At 37.6% G+C, this 18283-nt stretch overlaps 1 protein-coding gene and 2 long non-coding RNA genes across 4 annotated transcripts in view; 1 reads left to right on the forward strand and 2 right to left on the reverse strand.

Annotated features, from left to right (window-relative positions):
* The window catches only part of LOC149690116 (transient-receptor-potential-like protein), a 143339-nt gene that overhangs the window by 94032 nt on the left and 31024 nt on the right, over positions 1-18283 (forward strand). For both annotated transcript variants that reach the window (XM_089869655.1, XM_089869656.1), the window contains exons 3-9: positions 5814-5857; positions 6100-6729; positions 7087-7491; positions 7569-7811; positions 7890-8101; positions 10334-10467; positions 15157-15652. In XM_089869655.1, the coding sequence (XP_089725781.1) occupies positions 5852-5857; positions 6100-6729; positions 7087-7491; positions 7569-7811; positions 7890-8101; positions 10334-10467; positions 15157-15652 (2126 nt within the window). In that variant the 5' untranslated portion in view covers positions 5814-5851. The remainder of the gene's footprint in view (positions 1-5813; positions 5858-6099; positions 6730-7086; positions 7492-7568; positions 7812-7889; positions 8102-10333; positions 10468-15156; positions 15653-18283) is intronic.
* On the reverse strand, positions 7636-9835 carry LOC149690122 (uncharacterized). The gene is made up of 2 exons (XR_016383632.1): positions 8127-9835; positions 7636-8054 (listed from the first exon to the last, which is right to left on the reverse strand). It is a non-coding gene; the product is annotated as an uncharacterized LOC149690122 (long non-coding RNA).
* LOC149690123 (uncharacterized) lies at positions 15568-17537 on the reverse strand. Its single transcript, XR_016383631.1, has 4 exons — positions 16695-17537; positions 16573-16629; positions 15745-15852; positions 15568-15685 (listed from the first exon to the last, which is right to left on the reverse strand). It is a non-coding gene; the product is annotated as an uncharacterized LOC149690123 (long non-coding RNA).

The raw sequence follows: 18283 nt of genomic DNA on the forward strand, positions 1-18283 counted from the left end.
GGTTGTTTGACAGGCAATCTGAACGTAATTTTTATTAACATAGGAGTGTGGGACTTTAATATTGACTAAATATTGGATCGGCTATTCGTGAATAGAAAAACGCGAACATTGGAATTGAACTCGCGTAGGTCGGATGTCCTCTGGACCGAGAACTCGCATCCTTCTGCCGAACTTACTATCAGCGTTATTTCCAATTATCGGGTCTGTAGTTTGCCGAAACATTTTACCCAATTTGAACCTTAGCAATTGTTCGTGCCCTATGAACCGTAGAAAAATAAACAGCTGAGTCGCACTAAATCTACCCTAGCCATGATATGACCCTGCTTGACTATGTCCTTTGAGTCTAGATCTATGTATTTGGTACACTATTTTGAGGTGACATTTATTATGAAGAATAACTTAAGCATTTATAACATTTACATATGATCAACTCATGTTAAATACAGGGGGTTTCTCATAAGTCTGGCATAAATCAAGGGAAATGTTCTTTGGGCGATTTTGAGTCGAAAATTTTCTGTAAAACTTTGCCGTCCGGGTCACTGTTTTCAAGTAAAGATTAGAGTATTTTACAAATGGCCCCTTAAATATAATTAAGAAACTAAAAGCCCACACTAATTTAATCCCTAAATCACTCAAATAATAACTCGAAAACACTGGCCCGGACGGCAAAATGTCATAGAACACTTTCGACTCAAAATCGCTCAAAGAACATCCCCCTTAATTTATGGCAGACTTATCAAAACACCATGTATAATACCGAGTGATCCGCGGCTATTTCAGGGTTGCAAAATGATCTATGGCTCAAAACAACACCAGAAATACATGTACAACACACAAACAAGCACACACACAAAAAACGCGAAATTAGTATAATTCTATCTAAAATGCCTGTACGATTTAATTTTAATAGTAATTACTTTGAAAGTGGAGGCAAAAAAAAAATTACGGATACAAGCAAACCAACACGCTGCAGCATCACGTAATCAAATTTAATGAAATCATTAAAAACTCGTTTTTGAGGGGTCTCCCCTTCTCCGGACTGGAGTTAATCCAATTTTATCGTTCTCGCTCGCTACATAAATCTCGTTAAAGAGCGAGGAGTAAACAAAAGAGGAGAGAAAGAGAGGAAGGAAGGACTAAAGCCTCCGTTCAAAGGGTTAGAGACAACATTTTTATTTTTGCAAATTCTAATAACAGTTTTAGACTAACCGTTCTTCGAACATTCCAAAAGTTAAATCGTGTGTAAAATTTTCCAAAACAACGTGTATTAGGTAACTATTTAAGATTTAGAGGAATTTGTGCGTACGGATTCGTGACGTAATTTAACCGAATTGCTGAATTTTTGAAGGATTTTTACCGTTACCTACATTAATAAAGGCCTGTGCGCGGTGCCGATTTTTATTTTTCGTTTGGAAATTTAAGTTAGCCGAGAGCGCTGTTAGCTGGACTAAAAAATATTTGAAATATTCATTTTCGCGCTCGTTTTGGTCCAGCTTACATTACCATTTCGGGGTAAAATAGAGAGAAAATAAGAAGACGCGTTTCTTAAAAGTCTCCCCCCTTCGAAACTGACGCGCACTGGCCTTGATTAACGTAGGCAGCAATTGTACAATCCGTTATGTATGGGCGAGGCCTATATCAAACAGTGCTCTACTGGGCATGCGTGAATTTCGTAACATTATCAGGGCTTCGCGAATGGGCCACGACTTTTACGTTGAATCAATCTGATACGTTATGAAAAAATCTCTCGAATTTCGAACACTTCTTTTAATGAAGTAATCATTTTGAATTTCCGTTTATAACACTTAGTCATTTAAAAATGAGAAGCCAAAAGATTACGATCGATCACTGGAAAAGTTAAAGGTCTCTCGATTTCATAACAAATGCATAGATCTTTCTCTAATTACGTCATAAGTTTATTTTAAATATTTGTATTTAAATTTAATAACACAATCATGAATTAATCTACCACTTCCTGTCAAAATAGATTTACAACAATCTGAACTTGTTGATATGCGTATCTACAACTTTGGAGTCCGTAACCCTTTGAGTCCTTCGAAGATTTTAAATTAAAGATACGGGGGGACAAGTGGTGGGAGGGACTTTTTTCCGTTTTTGTATACAGCTATTTCCGGTTACAAAAGCGATTTCTCTTCAACATCACCCCCATAGGCCTTATTAACCGTATCCGGAGCATGAATGATGCACGCTGGTATCCATGGTTACGCATCCCAAGTGATGGAAGAGAAGGGATTTACGGACGTTAATGTTGTAACTGGAAAAATGGCCGTTTTTATTATTAAGTGACAAAAATGGTTCAATTTTATTTTGATACATCGAAGTACTTTAACAGTATCATAAGTTTATAAGACACGTTTCATAAGTATGACACTAACTATACTTTGTAATGCTAGAGAGCTATTTTCGAAAACGACACGAGAATTGACTACACTCGGTTTTGCAGTCCATCGTCCTATTTAGTCTGTACTAATCCTTTGATAGCGAATCACCAGGCGTCGCTTTACGAAAATCTATGACGTTTCACTTACGTCATTTCATGACAAGCTCTCTCTAAGCAGTGGCAAATATATGGAACATATCTTATGAACTTATGGTGTTGGCATGGTGACGATTTTCAATTCATATTCTACGCGAACAGACGTAACGTTTCTTGCGGAGTTTCTTGTTTCTTGGTGGAATATTCATGTTTAAAATCAGGTTGATGAAATAATACAAATTTAACTTAAATTTGTCGCATCAACATGACCTTTTAAAACTCTATATTTCCAATGGTAGGCAGTTTAGGTGAAATTTTCAACAACATTGGCTTTAAGACCTTTTCACCTTGTAACGCAAAAGGTTGGGGGCCATTTTCCTACGGGAAAAGCGAATTAAATACGCAACGATGATCCCGATTTTTTTTATAAGTCGAGGAAACTTTGGGGCATTTAAAATCCCCTCGATACTTTCGGGCTTTTTGCTTTATAACGACTGTTTGCTAATTTTAGCGAAAATCTCTAATTCCCTTCCTACTTTTTAGTCTCCCTTTTGAAATGAAGAGCCACAACGCGAACAGTTAATCTCACAGATTATAGAGGATTTAGTCTAAAATCGAAATGGAAAAATAAGCCAGAGCGATCGAATGCCTAAACTTAAATATTTTTAGCCATAGTATATTTAAAGCAATTGCAAATTTTTTTGGCCTTTGTAATAAAATATCGAAAATTAATTAATTATAATTGGAAAATGTCTACCTCTGAACACAATTATAATACGGAAGTCCCAATTTTTTATCCACCATCGTTTACGGTGCAAAACATCATAAATTTTTATTAATATTTGTGAAAACTAGCTTATCATAAGTTTATAAGATATGTTCCATAAGTTTGTCACTGGTTACTGAGAGCTTGTCATGAAGTGACGTAGGTGAAACGTCATAGATTCTCGTAAAACGACTCCTGATGAGGCGCTGTTAAAGGCTTAGTACAGGCTAAATAGTAAGATGGACTACAAAACCGAGGGTAGTCGATTCTCGCGTCGTTATGGAACTTGCTCTCAGTAAGTCTCTAGTATTACGAAGTAGAGGTGGTGTCATACTTATGGAACACATCTTATGAACATATGGTATTACCAAATTTAACACTGAAATGATCAAAGTTAGCTTATCCACTGCTCCAGCGGAACGCTTATAGCGACTATTTCTCAAAAAAAAAAATAGTAAAATGAAGCGTAAGAATACATAGAGTCATAAGTTTATCATGCCTCTAAGTAGAGAAATGGCAATAGTTTTTGTCTGGATCCCTTTAATGAAACCCTATACTCTCCTCGTATAATTTATCACCTCTACTTCAATACAAAATTGTACTGCCTAGCCTAGCGTTTCTTTTATCCCTTTTAGAATGTTTCAGGACTGAAACCGCCTCTATCTCACGAGAGAATGAGGGATTTGGGGTTGCTTAAGTAAAATTCGTTCCCCCCCCCAATGCCTGCCTATACGAAACGTAAAAATCTCCTTTATTCCATTGGATGATTTTTTTTCATGATACTCATTTAGTAATCGTCTCGTCCGCTTGGTGGCTGCACCGCAACAGAAATTTCAAAATTTTTTCTCTGCGGATCTTAGAGATATACGAGTTCTGACGTCACAGTAGCCTGCAGAAGATGCCCAGTTGAAACCCATATTTGTGTACTTAGAGGCATGATAAACTTATGATAGAGTGGATGTTAAGGGTTAAGAATTCTTAGTTTATGCATATGTATTCTTTAAGGTTAGGCAGTCTTAGTATTCTCAACATTAAAATATCTATTACTGAGCATTAGCCAACGAGAAATTAGAACTCCACGACTAGGCTAGCAGATAACGTTACCAAGATAATCATGTAAACTACATTTAAGGCTTTAGTAAATAACGATTAGATTGAAAACCTTCGACTTCTTGACCTAACAGTGAAAATAATTTGTAAAAAAAATAAAACCTAGAAGTTTTCTTTCAAAAATAGAGCAAAGATTTTGCGGAAGCTTTATTCAGTTTTATTAGTACGTCATACGCTATTTCTAAGTAAAAAATAACCCTCTTCAGGTTTTTTTAAGTATAGTCTAGACTTCAGACCTAAACCTCTACTGTTTTTCTACCGATATTCAACATCATTAGTTCACTTGGCTGTCGAAAACTAGTAGATTATAATTCAAAGTCAATTGGATAAAAAAAATTACAAGCGATTATTCAAAATTATATGCATTAAGATGTCTAATGTTCCTCTAGAGAGTTTCAGCATTCGGTATCCCTTTTAAGTCTATTTGTCTAACAGAGCGATAATTCTTCAAGAAGAGCTTGTCTACTACGCCTATCTATTTTATATAAAAGGTTGATGTTTTTTATCATGTTAGATCGAGAGAACTGTTTTTACGTTTGTCACCCTTCTTGTTTATAATCCTTCGATGTTAAAGTGGGCTTTGAACTTCCTTTTCGCTTTCTTCTTTAAAACGTGAGTTAAGATTGTCCCAATGTAAGAATTCAGTAGTAAGTTAAATAAACTAGCTTTATTCCTTACAAACATGAAGTGAGAAGAACCTAACTCTGCCTTTATTTTGCTGAATTTGTGCTATGGCACGAGACTGTAAACTCAAGAACTCAGCCAAATGAATAATCAATGAGAGAAACTTGACAAGTGTAGGTATTACGCTGAACGGAAGAAAAATTCGTTTTCTCCTGAAAAATAAAAATCGAACTGAAAAATGTTCTCTTCTATTGAAGTAAAAAAGTTAGTTGCCTTTTTCTGCTTCGGGAATTTTTTCATTTCCTTGGGTTTCAGTTTCTCCAACTAGTTGGCAATCTACTGATGAGATTAGTGTTATTAGAAATATTTGAAGATGGTTTAATTGGTTCAAAATGAAAGATTCCTCTTTGGTAATTAAGTTTTCTCCGCGCGGTCTTACCCGTTTTCTCCTTTCCATCAAAACTTGCTGGGGTAACAGTTATTATAGGGCGCTTTCGGTTAGCTGTGGCATAGGGGCTTTGAATTTTAATAGTATCCACTTCTAAGTAACCGCTGGCTTAGTGTGGACATCCCTTCGTAGATAAAGCCTAGATTATTGTTATTATTAATCGCCTTGCTTAAGCAAGATATACGTATTTGTTCACACAGTAAAGCATTTGATATGCTTCTTCATGGTAAAAAGAAATTTATGCCGTCAACGTAAACGTAGTTAATTCATTAAGTCCAATCTATGCTATCTCCTACGGCCACATACCCCCGCGTAATAGGTCTGAATTAATCGAAATTTCTAATGATTGGTCTTTTTATCTTTCACAGGTTCCTGCTGACCGTAGTGATCGTCATAGCATGTGACCATGAAGGTAGATTTAGTTTAAAGATAACCTTGTGATATAATACCCAATAACTTCATATAAAAACATTGAACATTATAGTACCCGTTAGTTTCGTTAAATGTCCGCGTCGGGTACTTTAGAATCATGACGAATTCGCCGCGGCCATCGGTTAACCGAACAGTTTGTCGTGACGTTTTCATTTTCTGCGACAAAAGCTTTCTTAAATTATCGGCGCGGGCTCGTTTAATAACTTTGTCCTCGCCCTCCAGTCTAGCGAAAAAGCAGCACCTAGAACCGGAAGTAGAGCCCTTCGCGGCATCTCGTTCACGCGTCCGTTCCTCGGTCAGACCGTGGCTCTCTTCTTGACCCCAGCAACGCCTTCGAAGCGAGTGGACCCCGTCGCCGCGCGAGCCGCAGCGGAAGCGGAAGCCGCGTATTCGGGAGCCTATCCGAGTCCTTCTCCGTCACCGGAAGTCCAAATTGAGGAGGAAGTCGGTGGTAGGAGACGACGTTCCGCGGCGAAAGTCTCGGACGTTGAGGACCGAGCTAAGAAGATTCCTCCAAGTAAAATCCTGTCACGACTAATGCGACCGTTCCTCTCCGGCAGTCTCCGACAACAGCAAAAGATGTTCAAGAACAGCAACCGTTCCAACTCTAAGGGTCCAAACCGCAACCGCATCCCCATCCCTTTGGAGCCGCTCAAGGATGGGCACACCATCGACCCGAAGGAACGGACTTTCTTGGAGGCTGCCGAGAGGGGAGACAAGCACACCATGATAAGGTGCCTTCAACCGCCAAATCCCGTCAACGTCAACTGCACCAATATTTTGGGAAGGAGTGCCATTCAAATCGCCGTCGACAACGAAAATGTCGAGATTGTGGAACTTCTTCTACAGCAGGTATAGTCCATCTTATTTAAATCTAATCATAAGCAATTTTTTCATCAGACAGTAAATTAACCAAATTAAAGTTTAATGTTAAACTTACTCAAACGGTTGGCTGGTTTAATAAGTAAGCCTACATCTCATGAAATATGTATCGAGAACCAGTCTACGTATTTCGTGCTCGACAATTGGAATCGGCCGTGCTTAACTATGAATGATTAGAAAAACATATGATTGAAAAAAGTGATATACTTGAGATTTGTCTAAAAGTTCTTTCGGCCTGAACATAATGGGAAAAATAGTGGTGACCCATAACAAGCAAACGCGGAGTATTGAAATCCTTTCATTTTTCTTCATGTTAATCTATACCAGGAGCAAGTTAAGATCGGAGACGCGCTGCTGTACGCGATACGAGAAGGTGTGTACAAGATCGTGGAGATGCTCATCAACCATCCGAGTATCACGAGTGATATGCTGGCGAATGACTGGGCCAAGACGCGTCAGCCAGGGGAGGAGAGTTCCGACTACTCGCCGGACATCTCGCCAATCATTCTAGCCGCCCATTGCAACCAGTTTGAGATTCTTCAATTGCTACTCTCTAGGGGAGCCACCATCGAAAAGCCGCATCCCCTGTCCTGCACGTGCCGCAAGTGCCAGATAGGAATGCACACGGATAGTTTGAGGTACTCGCTTAGAAGGATACACACCTACAAGGCTCTGGCCAGCCCCGCTTGGATCTCACTCACTAGCGATGACCCAGTTCTAACGGCCTTTAAGGTATATTTACCATCAATTACTCTATCTTTCATCGTGTTCTTTGCACTAATCTAATCCGCGCCAATATCAACTGTCAGCTGTCGTGGGAACTCGAGCATCTAGCAATGAGGGAGAACGAGTTCAAAGACATTTACGTCGAGCTAAGCAACCAATGTAAGAAGTATTCTTGCGACTTGTTGGACCTCTGTCGGAGCACGGAAGAAGTAATTGCTGTCATGAACAAGAAATCCGATTCGGATTCCGAGGATTGTGGAGACGAAGAAAGAGAGAGGCTCACCTTGTCCAGATTAAAACTTGCCCTCAAATACGAACAAAAACAGGTTACCATCACGATTTTATAAAGACTTTGGCCAATATTTATTCTTGTTTTAAAATGATCGCCGCATTTCTTTCAATAGTTCGTGGCGCACCCCAATTGCCAGCAACTTCTTACGTCCATCTGGTACGAGGGTCTTCCGGTGTGGAGAAGGGGGAACGGCGTCATGAAAGCGCTCCTCTCATGCGGGTTGATCGCCTGCATGCCTATCGTGGCCTTCTACTATCTCATTTTTCCTCGCTCGAGGCTGGGAGGAATCATTCGATCCCCTTTCATGAAGTTTATGTATCATAGGTCAGTATATCTTTAAATTAATTACCTTTGGTGGAAACACTTATTTTAGAGTCTCGTACTGCACGTTTACAAACTTTACCGTCGGTCCTGTAAATCCTGAACCCAAACCAATTGGGTGATTAGATTACTCCTGAGTATGGGCCTAGAAACCTTTTAGCGAGAGCCGAAGTGTCATAAAATGTTTTAAAGACAACCCTTAAAGATCTTATCAGCTAGAGAAAGATCAATTGAATGTTTTTCTCCTTATGGAACTCAGCTGGATTTTGATGGTGACTTAAAAAGTTCCAGCGTACAATGTTATGTTTTTTTATTGGAAAGAGCTCATAAAATAATGAATATTTCAAATTTAATAATGGTATCTTTCTGCAATTTTGTACGATTAACTGCAATTAATTTCTGTTATGCTTCATTGCTCTGTTCAGAGATAATGACAGAGGGCTGAGAAATTCTACTGAACCACTTGCCGTATTAGTCCTTTACCGTTTTACTGCCCTCTGTCGTCATGTAAATATAGAGGTCTAACGAGTCTTTAAGATTAGCTTTTTGCTTGATTCTTCTGTAATATTATAGATGTGTACATGATTCCTCAAAATTGAACACTCTTACTTATCCGATGTAATTATATTTCACTTCGAATCAGAACTGTTCATCTTTGAAATTGCGCTTTTGATAAAACGCCATCTTGAAAAAATGTGCTTTTGGTCACATTGACATATCAAGAAAAACCATTGATTAATTCACTTTCCTCGTTTCCAGGTTATTCCTCACTTTTCTTTCCAATATAAAATATCGACCGTTACACTAAAAAGTATTTTCGGTTCACAGACGTTATCGCTAGGGCCCAAGGAAAGGGGTCGGTAGGTTCTCTTGGCCATTATGATTTCCCCAAGCGTGACCAAAAACGAGGGGTTCCCTCCAACCAAAGATGGCACTCGACAATAGACGTTCGCTCAAGTCGTGAATTTTGTTGCAAACAATGAAAGATAAGAAATTCGTAGTTTTATCACTTCAGTTACTACGGAAATTTTGACCTTTCCAAGAATGTATCTAAGCATGGCGGATAGAAAAGGCTCATACGCTACAGCGGAAAAACCGCAACAAACACGCGGGCGAATTCTGCCCAACATTTTTTGAGATCAGAAGACTTCCTGTTTCTTATACGAGAATCTTTAGAGACAGTCCTGCTAAATGGAGCTAATAATGTGGAAGCTAGATTCTAAGAGATATTCAAGACTTTAAGACTGGTAAACTTACCTTGGACTCTGTTAGCTTTATATCATCGGACAAACTGTATCTCAAAGAGAGTCTTTCTGTCAGAGTCGAGAAACTTGGGGTTTTCCCTTCAGCTACTATCAAGAATTTTTTCCTCAAAACCGACGGACCCGAAAGTCACGCTTGGTCAAATCATTTTTATGGTCATTTTTGGGGTGTATATGCGGTGTGGGTGCTGTTGGAGTAAGAACGGCAAACTACGGGAAACATTCTTTCGAACCTTTTGAGAGGGTTTATATCGTCTACTTTTGCTTTTTAGCTCACAAACGATAAGCCAGAGCTTAAGTTGAAGTTGTGTCTTAGTCGTGGTAGATGAGGTGGCTGAGGTACAAGAGTTCTTGAACCTGAACTATACCATATTTGGCTTCTAAATCGGAAGGTTGAATTTTTCGAAGCGTATACTAGCTGAAAACAGACACTTCTTAATGCTTAATTCAACTATCATTTCCCAAACGTCCATTGTCTATTGAAGTTATGATTTATATCATCGTGTTCAGAGCGAGAGTCCTGCCTCTTTTTAATTAAAATTTTATTTGAATAAATGTCCAACGGTTAATGCGGTGTCCTAACATTCCTTTACATTTTCCCCAACCATATCATTTACTAACACACATTATGTTTAGTCTGGTTCGGTCTCTTGGACTCTCAATAACAGTAACATGAACCACCGTTAGAAGAAATAACTTCAATACTTTATGAAGTTTTTTTATTTGTAGAATTGTGTCATATACGACTCTATTTTATAGCATTTTCTTGTTCAAGATATTTAAAGAAAAGCACGAAACCGTCGCTTTCTTTAAGGCTAGAAATAGTGCTCCGTAATTTCCTTTCTGTGTCCATTTCGGGTTTACGATTTTTATTGTGTGTTTTTTTAATTTTTCCCTGCAGATTTGTAATTTGTGAAAATGTAAAATTAAAATTGCCGTAGTTTTTTCATTTGATTTCCGTTTCTTGTTTCAGCGCTTCCTTTGGGTTCTTCCTTTTGCTGTTGGTGCTGGCGTCGACGAGAACGGAAGGTACGGAGCGCTCCATTCAAAACATACGGGGACCTTTTCCATCTCTAATAGAGTGGCTCATCTTTTTTTGGGTTACTGGTAAGTGTTCAATAAAAGTGTTTGCTTTTACAAATGACAGACGTTACCTAATCGCCTAAAACGTTTCGTCCGTGGCATCTGAAATATGATGTGGTTGAAAATCTCTACGAGTAAAAGAAATTCCTTTGCTTATCCAAGTATTAATATAGCTTCTAATTTTCTGAGTAATCTTGCCATTGGAAATTTTCCAATTTATCCTATGACTGAACAAAAGCCCGAGCAAGTGTACCACCGAGCGCTATGTATGGTTCCATATTTTAAAGATATTTCACAATTATGCATACAATTTTAAAATATTTGCAAGGGTTTGATTGGAATTTACAAAATTGGTTCTGAAGAGTTCGTTAAAAATCTAGACCTAAGATGAACCTATCGGCTTTCTTTATGCTCGCTTTGTTTTTCTATTCATCCAATACCAATGGACGTAGTCTTAAGTCGTGAATACCAACATTACTTGAAAGTAAACTAGAACAGTTCATATAATTTCGGAACATTTTAGGTTTTAGCTGAATTATGCCTCTTCAAACTGTGAATTCCCATTTGAACAGGTTGACTATGACATGTATACGTCTTTATACATACATACATATAAGTGTACCACAGAGCGCTATGTATGGTTCCATATTTTAAAGATATTTCACAATTATGCATACAATTTTAAAATATTTGCAAGGGTTTGATTGGAATTTACAAAATTGGTTCTGAAGAGTTCGTTAAAAATCTAAACCTAAGATGAAGCTATCGGCTTTCTTTATGCTCGCTTTGTTTTTCTACTCATCCAATACCAATGGACGTAGTCTTAAGTCGTGAATACCAACATTACTTGAAAGTAAACTAGAACAGTTCATATAATTCGGAACATTTTAGGTTTTAGCTGAATTATGCCTCTTTAAACTGTGAATTCCCATTTGAACAGGTTGACTATGACATGTATACGTCTTTATACATACATACATATAAGTGTACCACAGAGCGCTATGTATGGTTCCATATTTTAAAGATATTTCACAATTATGCATACAATTTTAAAATATTTGCAAGGGTTTGATTGGAATTTACAAAATTGGTTCTGAAGAGTTCGTTAAAAATCTAAACCTAAGATGAAGCTATCGGCTTTCTTTATGCTCGCTTTGTTTTTCTACTCATCCAATACCAATGGACGTAGTCTTAAGTCGTGAATACCAACATTACTTGAAAGTAAACTAGAACAGTTCATATAATTCGGAACATTTTAGGTTTTAGCTGAATTATGCCTCTTCAAACTGTGAATTCCCATTTGAACAGGTTGACTATGACATGTATACGTCTTTATACATACATACATATAAGTGTACCACAGAGCGCTATGTATGGTTCCATATTTTAAAGATATTTCACAATTATGCATACAATTTTAAAATATTTGCAAGGGTTTGATTGGAATTTACAAAATTGGTTCTGAAGAGTTCGTTAAAAATCTAAACCTAAGATGAAGCTATCGGCTTTCTTTATGCTCGCTTTGTTTTTCTACTCATCCAATACCAATGGACGTAGTCTTAAGTCGTGAATACCAACATTACTTGAAAGTAAACTAGAACAGTTCATATAATTTCAGAACATTTTAGGTTTGAGCTGAATTATGCCTCTTCAAACTGTGAATTCCCATTTGAACAGGTTGACTATGACATGTATACGTCTTTATACATACATACATACATACATACATACATAAAAACGTTGCATTTATACATATGCATGATTAGGATGTAGGGACTATATATTCTGTCGACACGTATAGAAAAACCAAAGACTTGCAAACAGCAAGGCATCGTTTATGTTTGAGACCCAGAATGGAAGAACCATCCAAATAAAAGGGATTCTAGACGTTAGAAATTTATATCGTACGAAGAAGATATAAATAGTTCTTTTTGCTGTAAGAAAATCCCTCTTTTCCAAAGCAGAGGTCATTTCCTTTATTTTGGTAAGATGGTTGAACAATTTCTAGTTCCGGCTTTGAGCAGACGTTTCAGAAACACTTGAAACTAAAATCAAGTCACTTCATGAACAATCAAGTTCGATATCTTAATACTAGGTTTAAACAATCATAAAATTTACACTTTGCACCTTTGCAATCTGTTTGGTCACAGGTAAACGGCCATTTTTCAAAATGGAAGACGATTAGTTTACAAAAATACTTAGTTTAGTAAAGTTTCCCAGCGTTGCCCGTTTAAAGTTTCTTTTAAAATGGTTAAACATGATCCAGTGAAGACATTCTGCTTGCTTTGTCTGAACTTTTGTTTCGAAATGGTCCGCTGCTTCAAAACAAAACCATATTGTTAAGTAGCGTAGTATCGTTAACAGGAAATATTGATTAAAGCGGTTAAAATATAGAGACCATATATCTTTAGCTTGTTTCACAGTCATTTTAGAAGATTTAAACTAAGAAAACGTGCAACGGCGAGTCTATAATGTACTTAATAGATCGGGAGTGTGGCGTACTCCTGTAAGCCAACCTTTTGGGCGACGAAGTTTGTGCGAATACGACGAGCGATCTTGCTCTATACGTGAAGACAGTCCCGGGTCTACCCCTTTCGTCACCTCCCAATAAAACCTCAATCTTACTCTGAGTAATCACGTCATGAAGGGACCCTATTTGCCTTGAAACCCCCCCTTTCAATCGTAAGGAAGCTATTCATTCCATAAGGTTTTTACTTCAACAGACTAAATTTACCAGATGGTCGCGAATTGAAAATACGTTTCTTATCGAACGCCACTAATGATTACGAATAGTGTCTTAACAAATCTAGTTTCAGCTTCCTAGGTAAAACGGTTGGGTTGGAAATTGTTGAGTAAGGTCTTTTACAGTTATATATATATCGTTACCCCATGGTAGCATCAGAACATCAAATTTCTAACTTGGTATCAACCCTTTTGAAAAGTCGGAGGTAAAATTTAGTCTGATACTTGGCCATGTTGTCTTCTTAAAACGAAACAAGCGGTGTGTGGATTCAAAGACGATAGATAGGGCTTCAGTCATAAGGACTTTGGTGGACTGGTAACGTAAAGTCCTATCTAACGTCTTTGGATTTACATAAACCTACTGGATGTTCCATCATAACTCTATTTCAAGCATACGTCACTGCGATCCATAATTTTGAGAAGGGTCTATGTAAGGTGGAATTCATAAACGGCGGACGCAACGCAATTTAGTACAGACGAAGGCAGGACGTTTGCGCACGACGCCCAGTCTTCGCCTGTACTAAATTGCGTTTCTTGCGACGTTTATGAATTCCACCATAAAGCCGCTTAAGGCAGCATGAAGATACGAATACATTATTTTTAATAATCAATAGCTGTTACTACATGGAGTGTAGCTGGTAATTTAAAAGACCCAGTTCACAATGTTTTTCTACCATAGATGGGCCAGTTGCATAACCATCTTATCTGTAAATAAGGAAACGTAGTAAGGTTATTGAAGGAGACGATACAGGAGAAGAGAGCTCCTTAAGATTTATGGAATAAACATTGGCCCTGGAGTATTAGGTTTAAGCCCGAGTCTCGGGAGCCGAGAAGAACTTTTAGACAACCCTATAGCTGAATCCAGTCTTAGAAACGGATGAGTTTAACAATGTGAAAATGCAGTTTTTCTACGGGAAGTGCTAACTCTTTCTAAGATTGCCTTCGTTGAACTACAGCTCACTTGAAAAGTGTATAGCCGAGTGCTGCCGATATTGGTCTAAGAGAAGAATTTGTTGTTTTAAAAGCCAGTACACTGCGGAAAAAGAGACGAGAGTGGATTTATTTCTGAATTTATATTCCAAACACATTCTTTTATTTCGTGTATGATTTAAATATTGAAGTTTTAAAGGTTAAATAAATAGGACGTATTTTCCAGAAGTTTTCCAAAGAAAAACCAGGGTTTTCTTTTTACAAGGATTATTTTTCTGTCCAAAACGGTTCGGGAATGTTTTGGACGTTTTAAATATTAAACAGGGTGCGCTAAGGGTTAAAGCGATCATTGGGAACATATGGTAGATTTTAATCCTTAATGTAGGCTTGGTTTTATTATAGAGAGAGTGAAAAAACAAAATAATATCACTTTTATTCCTCTATTAGTAATAATACCTAGTTTCTCTGGGATTATTTAAAATGTTAAATAATTTTTTTTTTTGGCGATTCGAAAAATTCCAGTAATAGTGGCTCAACGTCCCGCGATTCACTAACCCAGAACCCGAGAAGTAAACACACGGTTACTAACAAATATGAAAACCATGAACAACCATTTGTTTTGACCAAAAACTGTCTTTAGATTCAATTCAATTTGTTGAACCACAACCACGTTGGTTACTAAGGCCTTTAGAAAAACAAATATTCAGAAGAATGAGTACAGAAGTCATCTACAGGATCTAACTTTTGTTTAGAGTTTTCTGTGGTATTGTGCTGTTGATGAATGATGACGGACTTGAATGAGAATTTTTCCCAAATCAGGGATAAATCCATAACTTTTAAATAAGTATAAAAACTCTTGATGAGAATTGTCAGTATTTCGGCACGCCCCTGGCGAGAGCTTTCAAAAAGATTCGTTGGTAGTGTGATGGTGAGCCACTATTGGTCATTTTATTTATTTATTTTTGTTATATTAAAAGTGATCATTTTTCAACTGTTTGTTACAACTGTTAGTCTAATGTATTTTTTAATTCTTTGTCTTAGGTATGGTGTGGTCCGAATGCAAGCAATTATGGGAAGAAGGTTTGAAGGCGTATGTTCGTCAGTGGTGGAATTGGTTGGACTTTATCATGTTGTCTTTGTACTTGGCGACTTATTCCTTGAAGGCCGTGGCTTTCTTCCAAATACAGAGTACTCGGTACGGTCCGGGTAACATGGAACGATCCGAGTGGCCGGACAACGATCCGACCCTGATCGCGGAAGGCGTGTTCGCCGTCGCGAACGTCTTCAGCTTCGCGCGCATCATCTACTTGTTCCAAACGAACCCTCACCTTGGTCCCTTGCAAATATCGCTGGGCTGTATGATTATAGACATTGCCAAGTTTCTATTCATCTTCTTTTTGGTGCTCACGTCGTTCGCGTGCGGCCTCAATCAACTCTATTGGTATTACGACTCCAGTACAGAGTATTGCGAGACCAAAGTAGTGGGCGGTGAAAATGTCACCTTCAACTGCATGTACAATCCAGATGCCTTTATGACGTAAGTACCAACCAGTTAAGTCTTTACGCTTTCCTATAAAATTTAGATTTGTTTAGGTACGTGTAGATTGAAACTTTTAGATATTAACTAACGCATTCGTTTTAGTCGTTGCTTTTAGCTTCAGTGATGATGTTGGGTTTGAAAAGACTGTTATTTTTCGTTAGATATTTCTCAAGGGAATTGTTGGTTATTTTCAGCACCTTATTAGAATTTATATATTATCAGGAATTAATACTTTTAAATAAAGCAGGAATTAGTAGGAGTTCGACCAGAAGTAGCATGAGGACTAGATGTTTGGAGGAAACTCAGTTCCCCATTCGGCATGAATGAATATACTTGAAAAGACATTGACAGTTGGCTCCCTTTGTAGCGGTTTCTGAGTTTTTCCTCCCAAAAAATTAGACGCTCCAAGCGGAATATGGCCAAACTAAAGGAGGGGTTGGAGTATATAGGTTTTCCTCACAGAGAAGGTGTAGATGAAAATTTTAGATGGAGTATTGGCACTCAACAAATTTTTTGCTCTCAGGACTGCGCACGACGCAAGCCTTCTAAAATACTGAAATTTGTTCACTAGTGCCAGGATCTATAGAGTAATGGCAGTATTATGTATGCAAACGTCATACCCTTCTATCTCTTAGCTCAGTGTCATCCCCTACTGGTCGCGTACAGTATCCCCTCTTACAAGAGAGCGCCCAGATGGAGGGAAACACAGTCTACCCCCCTCTCTACCGACACTAGTCTATTCCAATGCTACAGCCCTTTACCTCTAGTCCTCATCCTACTTCTGGTTTGACTCATAACACATTGAAGAGTTCCACCCCTTATAAAGTATCGAAACTTTTAAAATATCTTATTGGCCTTCTTGAATCTATGTTAATGATGACGTTGCTGATGGGGACAAGGAAAATTGGTATACCTACCCCAAGAATAATAAATAAATGACCATGAAAGCGTCCAATGACATCTGATTCCTGCTTCTTTTAATAACTGTTAATGAGAGTGTGCTGAAAATAAGCAATCTACTTCGACAAGTAATACATACTGTAATTATCATGGCAGGTCAGCATTTTAGAAATTATCATTTTAAAGTTGAAATTAGTAACGTCATTTTCCATTCAGCTATAAATGTAATATTACAATTGAGAATTTTTTCTTGTGTAATACTATCCTTAACTTAAATAACTATGGTCTTCAGTCAAAAATATATACTAACATGTTTGCAATGGTCATTTTCTGAAAATACCATGATACCATTAATCTTTATCTAGCATGTTGTTTGATGTAATGGTTAAGCATCCTTTATTTAAATAGAAATAAAAGCGATAACATCGCTTGTTTCAATAGCTAGCCCCATACTCCATCAATATTGTAGTAATGAAAACAAGACTGAACAACTAAATAAAGCATAATTATTTAACCTTTAATTTAGAATAATTTTATACGAAACTGAAACTCTTGGCAATCTTAATTCTGCCTCTCTTTAACTCTTGTCTAATTTTAAATGTTGTGATTTTGAACCCAAGCTAGAATATCTAAATTCATTACGAAACTAAGGGAATTACTTAACCATTAATCAATCAACCTTGAATGAAGTAATCCGAAAATTTATCCCTCTATCAGTGTTGAAGTATTCCCAAATAAAAGGGATAGTAGCACGTAAAATCTAACACGACGAAATCGTTCGAAAACCTTTCAATCTTAAAGGATGAGCGGTGATTCCAAATATGTATACAGGTTGTTTCTGATAAGTCAGATATAAATTAAAGGGAGGGTAAAGTGGAAAATCAAGTTATTTTTTTATCGATTCTTCTGCATATTATAAGACCAGTCTGCTTAGTGAAACATTCAGGAAATATCTCCGAATGATTTTTAAATTAAAATTAAGTTGAGATTTCGTGGATAATTTGAAATAAGGACTTCTGACCAATCGCGTAACGGCTGCTTTTTTGTTAAAAAAATTCTCGCGGCACGCTTCATGCCAAATGATATTTATCGCGAGATTTGATAAAATTTGCTCGCAATGCGACAATCGTGACGCGAGTTGTAGAGCTGGAATTTTGTTAACAGGATGGCAGGGCGTTGTGCGATTGGTCAGAGGTCCTTATTTCAAATTATCCTTAAAATCTGAGCCCAATTTGTATTTTAAAATCATTCGGAGGTATTTCCTGAATGTTTCACTATGCAGATTGGTCTTATAATTATTGGAGGAATCGACTTCACCCTTCCTTTAAAGGGTAGGGTGACCCAAAGAACACTCCCTTTAATTTATGGCAGACTTATCAGAAGCACCCTGTGTACATATACTCTCGAGCTATGGAAGTCTCGATTCGGAGTCACGTGCCTCACTTTGGGAAATTAGTCAGGTTTTAGATGCTGAGCGCATCTAACTGGTAAGCCCGTTCCGAACCAATAACCCCAGTTAGTCTAGCACATTCGCTCTTCCCAGTAACTGGTTTGATCTCTGCAGTTCCCTTTTCAGTAAACATTGACGTAACTTCGTCGAACCCGAACTCTCGGTGCGAATCGTGGACTTGTTTAAATTAAGATTTAATTTATTTATTACAATATAACTAAGGTTTCAAGAATATACAGTGTTCCAAAAATTGTCTAAAGCAATTTACGGATACCCTA

This window comes from Phalangium opilio, unplaced genomic scaffold (genome assembly GCF_054372755.1).
Source record: "Phalangium opilio isolate 3A_F unplaced genomic scaffold, DU_Popi_V2 ptg000031l_1, whole genome shotgun sequence".
Taxonomy (NCBI): domain Eukaryota; kingdom Metazoa; phylum Arthropoda; class Arachnida; order Opiliones; family Phalangiidae; genus Phalangium; species Phalangium opilio.